This window comes from Papio anubis, chromosome 12, assembly GCF_008728515.1.
Source record: "Papio anubis isolate 15944 chromosome 12, Panubis1.0, whole genome shotgun sequence".
In the NCBI taxonomy this organism is placed as follows: Eukaryota; Metazoa; Chordata; class Mammalia; order Primates; family Cercopithecidae; genus Papio; species Papio anubis.
Window position 1 is genome coordinate 57,304,675 of NC_044987.1, and position 14,028 is coordinate 57,318,702.

At 40.0% G+C, this 14,028-nt stretch overlaps 1 protein-coding gene across 5 annotated transcripts in view; it reads right to left on the reverse strand.

Annotated features, from left to right (window-relative positions):
* The window catches only part of ACER3 (alkaline ceramidase 3), a 162,623-nt gene that overhangs the window by 51,858 nt on the left and 96,737 nt on the right, over positions 1–14,028 (reverse strand). For 4 of the 5 annotated variants that reach the window (XM_017948779.2, XM_031653093.1, XM_017948781.3 and 1 more), the window contains one exon: positions 10,058–10,110. The exons of the other annotated variant lie outside the window; for it this stretch is intronic. In XM_017948779.2, coding sequence (XP_017804268.1) covers positions 10,058–10,110 — 53 coding nt within the window. The remainder of the gene's footprint in view (positions 1–10,057; positions 10,111–14,028) is intronic. 5 annotated transcript variants of the gene reach the window in all.

Consider the following 14,028-nt stretch of genomic DNA (forward strand, 5'->3'; position numbering starts at 1 on the left):
TGGATTACATGTAGTAATAAATCAATGTTAATTATTGATTTTGTTGGTAGTATTGTGGTTATGTAGGTGAGTTTTTTTTTTTAAGATATAACTTACATACCATAAAATTCACCCCTTTTTTTTTCACCCCTTCATACAACAGTAAAAATTTATATCCCTTCTCTTCTTCACTAATTAAGTTTCAACAATGTTCGGCTTTCAGTTCTTCACATTTCTTTCCTACCACAAGACCTTTGCATATGCTGTTTCTTCTACTTAAGCTTCTCTTCTTCCCCCAGTCCCCCTTTACCTTAATCACTTCTGGATATTTTTCAGGTTTCATTGTATGTGCCACTCCTTCACCCTAAGGATCCTGAGATACTTTTAAGTGGTGGAGCCACAATTTAAAGCAGTTCATATCTGACTTCTACTTCCTGATACCTCTCTCAAAGTTAATGGTACACACTAAAGTAATTGAAAGATTTTTTTCTTTTTAGTAAGCTATAACCAACTATATCACTGATAGCTCTTACTTTTACTAAGACTGATCTTTATCCAGAAACAATAAAAGTAAGAATGCCACCTAGCTGCTATGACCCATATGGTGTCAAGCCCTATTTCAAAGTTAAGTAAGAAGATGTAGAACAGCAGCCTGGCCAACATGGTGAAAACCTGTTCCATCTACCTTTTTGCAGAAATTGACAAGCTGATCCTAAAATTCATATGAAAATGCAAGGGACCCAGAGTAGCTAAAACAATCTCAATAAAGAACAACAAACTTGGAATACTCACACTCTCCAATTTCAAAACTTACTACAAATCTGCAGTAATCAAGGCTATGTGGTAATAGCATAAGAATAGATATATAAGTCAATAGAATAGAATTGAGAGCTGATAAACTCACACATTTATGACCAGTTGATTTTCAGTCAGAGTGTTAAGACAACTTAATAAGGAAAGAACAGTCTTTTCAACAAATGGTTTTGGGACAATTAGATATCCAAGTACTAAAAAATGAAGCCAGACCCCTACCTCACACCACATAAATAATTAACTCAAAATTGACCAAGACCTAAATGTAAGACCTATACTCTTAGACAAAAACACAGATAGAAATCTTCACGACCTTGCATTAGGCAATAGTTTTTTAGCTATGATACCAAAAACATAAGCAACAAAAGGAAAAAAACCACACACACACACAGATAAAATGCACTTCGGTAGAACTGAAAACTTTTTTTTTGCATCAAAGGACACTACTAAGAAAGTGAAAAGATGCGACAGGCCATCCATGCTCTAAGCCTGGCAAGGGTCTGCTTGCCTGTGTCCCACATGGTAGAACTCGGCATCTGTAGGGGGCCTGCTAGGGGCAGGAAGGGAGTAGCACCCAACCCTGAGCTGGGTGCTCATGCTTCCCTGGAGCTGGGTGGAGGAGCTGAGGGTGTGGACAGGCATGAGGTATGGACATGTCCGTCCCTTTGAGGACCAAGATCATGACCACCACAGAGCGAGCACCCCCGGGGTTCTCAGATAAAAAGTCTGACAGCCACCGAGGCTCACCAGGCTACTGCAGCAGTCCCAGCAGAAGCAGGGCCAGGCTGAAGCAGTGACACCACAGACTTCGGGCATAGGGGGTATCTCAAGGCTGCTGTAACAAGTCACCATAAATGCAGTGATGCAAAATGGCACAAGCTGATGACAGTTGTGGAGGTCAGAAGTCCAGAATGGCTCTCACCAGGCTGAAATCAAGGGGCCAACTTCAGGGGAATCTGTTTCCTGCCTTTCCTGGTTTGAGAGGCCCCATCATGGCTGTCACCTGGGCAGCTGCTCTGCTCCACAGGCCTGGCCTCACTTATGGGGCTTCAAGAACAGTGCCTAGATCGTCTGAGAGCCTGTGGCATCACTGTCATGACAAAGGAACATTTGGGATGCACTGGAAGCCCAGAAGTCCAGAGATGGGGATAGGAACCATCAGTTACTATGGGGCACCTTGGGGGTCCCACACACACCACTGTGGGTGTCAGACCCTCAGATTGTTGCCACTTTGGGAAGGGGTCAGCAGTTTGCAAAGGACTCTGGACAGCAGTAGGGAGCAGCAATGACACAAGGGTTCCCCCCAACCCCTGACACTATTCAGACCTTCACCCCCTGGCACATGGAGGAGGTGTCGTGCCCCTGCTTCAGGAAGCCTCGAGGGAGACACACGCACCCTCAGAATTCCCAGTTGGGGGCTCCTCACTGGAGGGCACTGGCAGAAACTGGTGTCAGAAAACAGCAGCACAGAGCGGATCTGGAACAGATCAGGGTATCACAGAAAAGATGCTTCATAAGATGTGTTTTGATGAGGATATTTAAATAAGTGTAATTTAATTGATGTTAAAAAAAAAGAAAGTGAAAAGAAAAGTCACAGAAGAAAATATTTGCAAATCATATCTGTATCCAGAGGCTAGTATCTAGAATATAGAATACAGAAAGAAGTCTTACAACTCAATAAGAAAAATACAACTACAGCTATTTTAAAAATAGGTAAAGGATATCAACAGACATTTCTACTATGAAGATATACAAATGGTGTCAATAAGCACATGAAAAAATGTTTAACATTAGTCATTAAGGAAATGCAAATCAAAGTCACAATGGGAGAAACTACTTCATACCCACAAGATGGCTATACTAAAAAGATAAACAGTAACAAGTATTGGCAATGATATGGAGAAGTCGCTGGTGGGGATGTAAATGGTGCAGCCACTTTGAAAAACAGCCTGGCAGCTCCTCAAAAGGTTAAATGACCCAGCAATTCCACTCCTAAGTGTTGGTCTAAGAAAACTGAAAACATACATCCACAATGAGGGAAACTAAAAATATTTCACCCCCAAATATATTTCTTTCATATATTTTGGGACAGCGATTCAGAGGGACTAGAAACCAAAGAACAGCTAAAAAGCTGTCTTTTCTAGAGGAGATGTGCATCTGTAGAGGAAATAAAGTCAAGTAAATAACAGATGCAAACAGGCTTTCTTTGAACCACCCTTCACCCCTTCATCTGGATCTAGGAAAGATTAACTGAGAATCTGACACCTTTAAAGGTCTGACAGAAATATTTACCAAAGGCTACCATCTGTTCTTTCTGAGAGCTGCTACCCATGAAGTTTCATCCATGTAACAAGGCTGCCTTTGCTAGCCAGGCCTTTCCTCTTCTCTCCCTCTTATAACCTGTCTTGTTACCATAACCTGTTTTGCCAAGCTCCAAGCCCCTATTCTTTGTGTGACCTCAAGATGGTATAAAAGTATCAATCTTCTGACCATTTGAGTTTTTCATATTTTGTATGCCATGCCCATACACATGTTAATAAGACCTGTATGCCCTTTTTCTTGTTAATCAATCTATCATCGGTTTTGTTTTTTTTTTTTTAGATGGAGTCTTGCTCTATCACCAGGAGGAGTGCAGTGGTGCAATCTTGGCTCACTGCAATCTCTGCCTCCTGGGTTCAAGTGATTCTCCTGCCTCAGCCTCCCCAGTAGCTGGGACTGCGGGCGCATGCCACCACACCCAGCTAATGTTTATATTTTTAGTAGGGACAGGGTTCCACCATGTTGGCCAGGATGGTCTTGATCTCTTGACCTCATGATCTACCCACCTCGGCCTCCCAAAGTGCTGGGATTACAGGCATGAGCCATCGTGCTCGGCCTATCAGTTTGTTTTATAGACTCAAATCATTGAGCCTTTGGGGAAAAACGTAAACTTTCCTACAACACAACTTGTACACAAAAGTTCACAGCAACATTATTCATAATACTTAAAACATGGGAACAACCTAAATTTCCATTAATTGATAAGTGGATAAATGAATGTGGTATATCCATACAATGTAATATTATTTAGGTAAAAAAATTAAGTACTTCTTGCTACAGCATAGATGAACTGTGTGAAAACATGCTAAATTAAAGAAACCAGACATAAAAGGCCACACATTATATGATTCCATTGATATGAAATGTCCAGAATGGGCAAATCTATACAGGAAGACAGTGATTGTCAGGGGTCGTTGGAGGGAGTAATAGGGAGTGGCTGCTAATGGGCATGGTTTTCTCTTTGGGATGATGAAATGTTGTGGGATTAGATAGTGGCAATGGCTCCACAATCTGTGAACATACATAAAACTACTGACTTGTACACTTCAGAAGGGTGAATTTTTACTGTTGTATGATGGGGTGAAAAAAAAGGGTGAACTTTATGGTATATAAGTTATACCTTAAAAAAAAAAACTCACCTACATATCTACAATACTACCAACAAAATCAATAATTAACATTTATTTATTACTACACGTAATCTGCAGACCTCATTCAAGTTTAAGTGCCTCAGTATCATAAATACAAATATGAACACACACACACACGTACACTGTATTTAGCTGTCAGGTCTTTTTATCTCCTTTTATCTAGAACACTTCATCAGTCTTTGAATTTTATGACTATCATACTTTTGAAGATGATAGGCCAGATGTTTTATATAATGTCCTTCAATTTGGTTTTGTCTGATGTTTTCATAATATTAAATTTAGATTACACATCTTTGGCAAGAGTATCAGAGAAGTGATGATATTTTTCTTGTTACTGCATCCTACTAGGTGGCATATGTAAACCAAAAATAAAGTTCTAAGCCCTCCAACTGACTAGATGGACAGCTCTTGGCCAAGGGGACCCCAGAGAAACATGAAAACTGAATTTTTAGCCATGATGAAAGGAGGTCCAACATGCCTTGTTACAATCCTCACCCTTTTGGAGTTTAGGCATAACTGCCCAGGATTAAGGTTAAAACAGAGATCATAAGACTGACAAAACAGATTTTGGCAATAAATAGTCATTACCAAATTATAATCATGGTAAGAGGTGCAAGGTAGCCATGCAAGCTGAGTTAAGTTACACCCTGCAAACCATAAGATCTTATTAAACAGGTTTCTTTCCTTAACCCGCTATAATGTGGCTTACTTTTCAACCTGACTTTAGTATAGCATCATATGACAAGGAAATCAAAGGAACTCCTGAGACTGTATTGTCCTGAGATAGGAATAATATAGGGTGGAGAAGAAATTCCAGGCAGCAATTTCATATGACTTAGAGTCTTTGGGCTGGTAAGATCCTGAAAAACAGGGTGTGAACCAAGCTGGCTAAGACCGATTGGATCCAACATGTCACTGGATTTGACCTAGGTTTCACCTAGGACCTCATTATGTGCTCATTAACATACTAAATCACAAACCCAGCAGCATGCTGAAACAGGTCAGGGTCACTGGTCTCGTTGTCTAATGTGTTGTCCGAGCTCGTAGTCTCACAATCAAGAAAATTAAGGAGTATGGACACAAAGAATCAGGTTGGAGCAAAAGTTTAATAAGCAAAAGAAGAAAAGCTGAATTCAAAAGCTTTCATAAGAAACTGCTCTCATGTCTGTGTTTGAGGAATTTATCTATAAAACTGTGTGCATAACTCCCCTTTATCTATGTAGTTATGGGTATGTCTCTAGATAAGCATTAAATGAATTTTTTTTGTTTGTATAATTGTGGGTTTGTTTAAAGTAAGCCCCCCTCCTCCCTGTGCAAGTTTCCATGGAGCCCACTGTGTACATGTCTGAAAGGGGGAGGACACTTCCTGGGCGCTCGCTAATCATACAAAGAACAAAGGGCTTCTATGCTGGACTTTTCCTGCCTTGCCTGCTTATCTGTGGCTTATCTGTGCAGGTGCACTGTAGCTGCGATTTTTTCAGGCAGGCACCTTATACAGTCTGAGTTTTTCTCCAAGCTGCACTATCTTGCCTGTAGCTGTTGATTTTTCCAGCAGGCAGCTTTTTCTGAGGACCAGCCTTAACTGTTTACCTAACTAATTTTTCCTTTTCTTCTCCCTCACTATGACAGTTCCAGGAATACCTATATTTGATATAAAAATGGGTGGCACCACAGTTCTGATGAATCTCTACCTTTTTCCAGGAATTTTCATGAATATTCCATTCCTTGGTTAGAGAAACACATAAAGGTAGCAGCCCCAAACCCCACTGCATGACATTCTCTCAAGTACATCTGCACTCCTTTTTCTTACCTTTTTTCTTTGCAATAAATTTCTTTACTTTTATTATTTTTCAACTTGTCCTTGAATTCATTCTTGTGATGGTATCAAGAGCCTAGACATTGGCTAGGATAGAGGTCCACTGGTGTTTGGGGACTTCCCCCAGTCCACCAGTATCACACCATGCCATGGTCACTAATACTGGCTCAGAATAAGCCTTTAAAAAATATTTGACAGGCCGGGCGCAGTGGCTCACGCCTGTAATCCCAGCTCTTTGGGAGGCTAGGTGGGTGGATCACCTTAGGTCAGGAGTTCAAGACCAGCTTGGCCAATGTGGTGAAACCCCGTCTCTACTAAAAATACAAAAATTAGCGAGGTGTGGTGGCGGGTGCCTATAACCCCAGCTACTCAGGAGGCTCAGGCAGGAGAATGGCTTGACCCTGGGAGGCAGAGGTTGCAGTGAGCCGAGATCACGCCACTGCACTCCAGTGTCGCTCTGGGCAACAGAGTGAGACTCCATCTCAAAAAAAAGAAAAAAAATAAGCCGGGCATGGTGGTGCACGCCTGTAACCCCAGCTACTCGGGAGGCTGAGGCAGGAGAATCACTTGAACCTGGGAGGCAGAGGTTACCGTAAGCCAAGATCGCACCACTGCATGCCAGCCTAAGTGACAAAGGCGAAACTCCATCTCAAAAAAAATAATAATAAAAATTAAAAATAATAATATAAAATAAAAATATTTGACAAGGTTTAGTTTTTCCATTAACACATATAATTTTGATTTGTCCCATTAGTGATGATTAGGTTGCTTGATTAAGGTGTTTCCCACTAGGCTTCTCCACTGTAAAGGTATTCTTTCTCCTCTTTTTAAGTACTTGGTGGAAAGGTACTTTGAAACTATATAAATATACTCTTCAACATCAAACTTTTTCTTCATTTACTTATACTCATGCATTATTTCATTTAATACATCATTTATTATCTTAGAATGGACTCAGATTTCCCATATTACTCATCGGGTTATAACTATTATAACCTGTTACCATTTATTTTGATGCTCAAATTGTCCCAGATTTGGCAAGCAGGAACCCCTTCAAGTTGGCTTCAGTGTCCTTTTGACATATTCCCATAATTTTTTAAGCCTTTCCATTTTTTCTGGCATAAAAAGATGATCTAGGCTGATATTGTCCTTTTTTTTTTTTTTTTCTGCCCCAGTCCTTGGAATCAGCCCTGGTTCCTTTTAAAGAATGATTTTTAGAAAACAAGATCTGGATGCTAGATATATTCTTTGGCTTTGAAGTTCCCCATTCCCAGATCCTCTCATGGACAGAGCTTGAGAATGTATGTACATATGTGTGTATTAAAATATTTAAGTATGTATACATATATACAAAATACATATGCATATCACATATTTTCATATCTATATGTCTATTACATATGTATGTATTGAACATATGAGTTTGCACTGTTAACTCCAATTTCAATTTGTCACCACAGAGTTCATTCTAGTTTTCATCTTTTCCATGTTTGCGACTTTGTTCTCTAACAGTAAGAAACCTGGCTCCCATTCTCCTTAGTATATTTATTTATTTGATTAATTACCCTGTATGCAACATGGCTTCCATTGCTACGTCTCCTTTTCCCAAGCAATGCCCTTCTCACTCAATTCAGGCTCCAACACTCGGTGCTGGGCTGCTGCTGCACCTCCACTTAGAAGGCCTCTCGACTCTGCTTATGCTCTCAGATCCTGCAGTGGGCCACTCTGCCATGTAGAAGTCACCCTCACCTTCCCAGGGTACCAAAACATGGCACAAAGCTGTCCCCACTATGTGGCACTCTCCCCATCCCACTCAGATTCCAACCACATGTCAAATGACCTCCCCAGTGTATAAGGACACCCTCCTTATTCTGCACTGAGCTGTCCCCTTTGCATGGATACTTCTTCAACCCTGGTCTCTAATACCCTGTCCCTGGGCTGCCTTGATGTGCAAATACCCTCTTCACTCCTAATTAGGCTCTGACACCCTACAATGGACTATCCCCCTATGTTGACACTCTCTTTAACTGGCTCAGGTCCTAGTGTTCTGTGATGGATAGTCCCCACCCCATGTGGCTATCCTATAAGCCACACTCAGGTTTTGACACTCCAATGTGGCTACTGAGCACTTGAAATAAGCCTAATCTTAACTAAAAATATATTGCAGGTATAAAATATAACCAGATTTAAGAATATGAAATACTTTATTCATACTTTTTTATATTGATTATATATATAATATTTTAGATATACTGGGTTAAATAAAATATATTATTATTATTATTCGAGACGGAGTCTCGCTCTGTCGTCAGCCTGGAGTGCAATGGCGCGATCTTGGCTCAGTGCGATTTCTGCCTCCCAGGTTCAAGAGATTCTCCTGCGTCAGCTTCCCGGGTAGCTGGGATTACAGACGCACACCACCACACCCAGCTAATTTTTGTATTTTTAGTAGAGACGGGGTTTCACCATGTTGGCCAGGATGGTCTCGATCTCCTGACCTCGTGATCCACCCACCTTGGCCTCTCAAAGTGCTGGGATTACAGGCGTGAGCCACCATGCCTGGCCAAATAAAATATACTATTATTTTCACCCATTTCTGTGTAGTTTTTTCCAATGTAGCTACTAGAAAAATTTAAATTACAAATGTAGCTCAGATTTTATTTGTTCTACTGTTCTAGAAGTTTCTGGATTAGTGATGGGAAATCAAGAGATCAAAAGACTAAGGACTTGACGACATATATGCCCTCCTCTGAGTAAGGATGGAAACTAAAAATCCTTGGCTAGCTCTGCAGGGGTGTCCAATCTTTTGGCTTCCCAGAGTCACACATAAAATTAACACTAACGGCCGGGTGCGGTGGCTCATGCCTGTAATCCCAGCATTTTGGGAGGCTGAGGCAGGCGGATCACCCGAGGTCAGGAGTTCGAGACCAGCCTGGCCAACATGGTGAAACCCCATCTCTACTAAAAATCCAAAAAATTAGCCGGGCTTGGTGGTAGGTGCATGTAGTCCTAGCTACTTGGGAGGCTGAGGCAGGAGAATTGCTTGAACCTGGGAGGCAGAGGTTGCAACGAGCCGAGATCGCACCACTGCACTCCAGCCTGGGCAATAAGAGCAAAACTTCGACTCAAAAAAATGAAAAATAAAAATAAAAATAGGCCGGGTGCGGTGGCTCAAGCCTGTAATCCCAGCACTTTGGGAGGCCGAGACGGGCAGATCACGAGGTCAGGAGATCGAGACCATCCTGGCTAACACGGTGAAACCCCGTCTCTACTAAAAAATAAAAAAACTAGCCGGGCGAGGTGGCAGGCACCTGTAGTCCCAGCTACTCGGGAGGCTGAGGCAGGAGAATGGCGTAAACCCGGGAGGCAGAGCTTGCAGTGAGTCGAGATCCGGCCACTGCACTCCAGCCTGGGAGACAGAGCTAGACTCCGTCTCAAAAAAAATAAATAAAATAAATAAATTAATTAATTAATAAATTGCAAAAAGACCTCAGAATGTTTTTAGAAAGTTTACGAATTTGTATTGGGCTGCATTCAAAGCCATCCTGGGTCACATGTGGCTCACAGGTTGGACAAGCTTGCTCTAAAGTCTTGCTACCTAGAGGGACTCAGACCATTCAAATGGATGCCATAGAAACATGAAAGAATGCAGGTATCTCAGAATAAGAATGTATTGTTCTGGTGAACTGATTGTGTCTTTTTAAGATGTCCCCATGTGACTGCTCTCTAATGCTGCTCTCAATTGTATATGCCTGCACAGAGATGGTCAAAAAGCCCTATACTATTTATACTTGTTTTCTTTATGGACTCACCTGCTTATTTCTTTACTTCACTTAGTTTGGATCCTCAGACTTGAAGTAAAAAAAACTCCAGAGATTACAAATCCCATCTTTTAGCCATAGTTATGTGCTCTTTTCTCAAATCTGAAGTACTTCTGAATTAAGAGAAATAAGCATTTGTCAATTTCATCATTACTAACCTGCATTTCATATTTCAGAGTCATGTGGAAGCACCAGGATCCCATTCCTACCACTGAAATTAAACAAATGAAAAAAAAATTAGCATGAAATTCTTTGTGCGTGGCCAGAGTGACCTGAGAAGACAATAAGACATTTCAAAGCATTGAGTTAAGGATAATGAAGTTTATAAAATCTAGTGGCAAGATATAGCTGACTCTTGAGTAAGTGCTATCATTGATGAAATTTTGGTGTAGAAAAGAAGTACTATGTAAGTTCTCTTAAATTCCCTCCTACTAAGTGACTTACTAGACTAACAATATTCCATTGTTTCTGTAAAATGTATTATCTGATGCTCAGGATAAGTTTTAATGCACGTAGCTGGTTAGCTACTCCTTTGCACTTCTGTCCCAAATGGCTAAGGTATATGCTTAGTAAGAGCTGGTCAGTTTGTTCCTGAACTTGTTGATGCCATCGTGTTTGGTTATCAAAACTATGACTGCAAAAAGAGTTGTTGCTTCTCCAAGAACTATTTAAAATGCTTAAAGTAGACTCAATAAAAATGAGTTGCTGGCCAGGCGCGGTGGCTTGCGCCTGTAATCCCAGCACTTTGGGAGGTTGAGGCGGGTGGACCACGTGAGGTCAGGAGTTTAAGACCAGCCTGGCCAACATGGCGAAACCTCGTCTCTACTAAAAATTTAAAAATTAGCTGGGCGTGGTGGCAGGCCCCTGTAATACCAGCTACTCGGGAGGCTGAGGTAAGAGAATCATTTGAACCCAGAAGAAGGAGGTTGCAGTGAGCTGAGACTGTGCCACTTCACTCCAGCCTGGGCAACAAGAGCAAAACTCCGTCTCAAAAAAAAAAAAAAAAAAAAGGTGCTAATAAAAATCATTGTTGAATTAGTTGTGGTTGGATATCTGTTACAGACTGGGAAAAATAGTAAAAATCTAAAAAGATTCTGTAGGCAGGGCACAGTGGCTCAGGCTTGTAATCCCAGCACTTTGGGAGGCTAAGGCCAGAGGATCACTTGAAGTCAGGGGTTCAAGACCAGCCTGGGCAACACAGCGAGACTTTATCTCTATTAATACATAAAATAATAATAATAAAATTAAAAAATAAAAAGATTCTGTGTTCATGTCCTAAGTTCTTCCCAAGTGCCTCCATTTTAAATGAACTATTTTCATTTTAGGGTTTTATAAAATGTTTGGTTTTTAAAGCAAAAAAGAGTAAGTAGAACTAAAATTAGGGTCTCTCATTCAATGGTCATGCCGTATGTTAAATAATTGTCAAAGATTATATACAACAAAAATAAAACCTCAGGCCCAGCGCAGTGGTTCACACCTGTAATCCCAGCACTTTGGAGGCCGAGGCAGACAGATCACCTGAGGTCAGGAGTTTGAGATCAGCCTGGTCAACATGGTGAAACCCCATCTCTACTAAAAATACAAAAATTAGCCAGGCATGGTGATACACACCTGTAGTCCCAGCTACTTGGGAGGCTGAGGCAGGAGGATTGCTTAAACCTGGGAAATGGAGGTTGCAGTGAGCTGAGATTGTGCCACTGCACTCCAGCCTGGGTGATAGAGTGAGACTCCATCTCAAAAATAAAAAAACAAAAATTAATACAAATTAAAAATTAAACTTCATGTATATATGTATTCAATAATTCTGTGCTTTAATATATCAAAGGTTTCATATCCAAAATTTAAAAAATTCTATGCTTCAACTTAAAAAAATTAACTGACCAAGTATCAGCCCCTATGACATCTAATAAAGCTTTTTTCTCTGATTCAGTTTAGTTCAGAATTTACTGAGTGCATCCTATTTGCCAAATTCAGTTATAGATGCTGAGGTACAAAGATAAGATCCAGTCATTGGCCTTAATGAAACATATAGTCTAATGGAAGAGACAGGCAGATAAACAGACAGTGCCTGTACATGGAGATATGCGTTGAATACCATGGAAGCACAGAGAAGGAACGCTTGTGAAGGAAATCCAAGAATGCAAGAATGATGGTACAGATTAAACTTAAGGATACATAGGACTTAGCCCAACAAATGTAGTAAGTAGGGGTGTCATTAAATAACTTGTATGACACCACCTGAGAAAAATTTCAAACTATATGTTATTCTTGCCTTTAAAAAAGTCACTATATAGATTGTAATTTTTATTCCTCAAAATGAAATGAGGGAAATAAGATAGTTATTGCACTCATCTCATTAGAGAAATAAGGAAGTGGGGTGGTTTGTGTCTTTTTTCCCAAAAAAGTAATTAGAAGGTACAAAGGTAGGTAAATTATTCAATGTAAAAGGAAAAAAATAAAAACCTTTAAGTTATTTAAAGTCACACAATAACAATATATTATGAAGTAAGAAAAAAAAGTGAGATGGGATGATTATTCATCTTGGTAGAATGGCCACTTTATCATGCCTTACTCAAGGACTGTTTTAATCAAAACGTTTTCAAAGTGTTCTCTTGATACTGTTAAATTATATAGCATTAAAGGTCTGATTTTTTCCCCCTGCTTTTGCTCACAGAGCCATTAAACGTCTGACTTTTTAGAGATCTCTACAATTTATTTCCTTTCAACAATCTGGGTAACACATAAAAAAGTATTCTCATAGAAAATCTATTCTGGTGGCTACTCAGAGGTTTCAAATTGCTTTCAGGAGAGGGTAGCACTAGGTTTATTCCTCTTTTTCTTTGTTATTTTCTATTCTTTTAAAAAAAGTACTCTCCTGCAACTGACATTTCCAGACATTTAGAGTCCAAAAACATGTAACAGAACAGCATTTTTATTTTGCTCTTTTAAAGCAAACCACCAAGTTTTGCTGAAGTTTATCAGGTTTCTTGAGATACAATTCACATAAAATTAATTCAAAGTATAGAATTGAATTGTTTTCAGTATATTCAGACTTGTGCAAACATCACCTCAAGCTAATTTTAGAACATTTTCATCACCCCTAAAAGAAAGCCTATACCCATTAGCAATCATTTTCCATTTTCTCTCAACCTCTCCAGCCCTGGGCAATCAATCTACTTTGTCTCTACAGATTTGCCTACTGGGGACATTACATCTAAGTGGAATCATATATCATGTAGTCTTTTATGTCTAGCTTCTCTCCCTTAAGCATAATGTTTCCAAGGTTCTTTTATGTCATCACATGCATCAGTGATTCATCCTTTTTATGGATGAATAATAATATTCCATTATATGAACATACCATATTTTACTTATCCATTCATCAGGTGATGGACATTGCTATGTACTGAATGTTTGTATGCCCGCCTCCCCAACTCCCCAGTTCATATGTTGAAGCTCTAACTCCTAATGTGATGGTATCTGGAGGTGAGACCTTTGGGAGTTAATTAGGTTTAGATGAGGTCATGTAGGGGTGGGGTCCCCAGGATGGGATTAGTGCCCTTATAAGAGGAAGACACTGAAGCTTGCTTCTTCTCTTTCCACAGCACAAACAGGGAAGGCCATGTGAGGCACAGCAAGAAAGTGACAGTCTGCAAGCTAGGAAGGAGACGTTTTTTGGTTTTGGTTCCTCACCAGGAACCAAATTAAATGCTACCTTGATCTTGGACTTCCAAGCCACCAGAACTGTGAGAAATAAATGCGTGTTGTTTAAGCCACCCAGTCTATGGTATTTTGTTATGGCAGCCCGAGCTAAAAAATACATTTAGGTTGTTTCTACATTTACACTATTATGAATAGTGCTGCTGTGAACACTCATATACAAGTTTTTATGTGGACATATTTTTTTATTTCATTCATTCATATACACTTTGGAGTGAAATTTCTGGGTCACATGGTTTAGTATTTTGAGGAAGTGTTTTTCAGAGTGTCTGTACCATCTTATATTCCTATCAGCAATATACTAATTTCTCCACATCTTGCCAATATTTATCACTGGCTGTCTTTGTGATTACAGCCATCCTAGTGGATGTGAAGTGGTATTTCATTATGATTTTGATAAGTATTTACT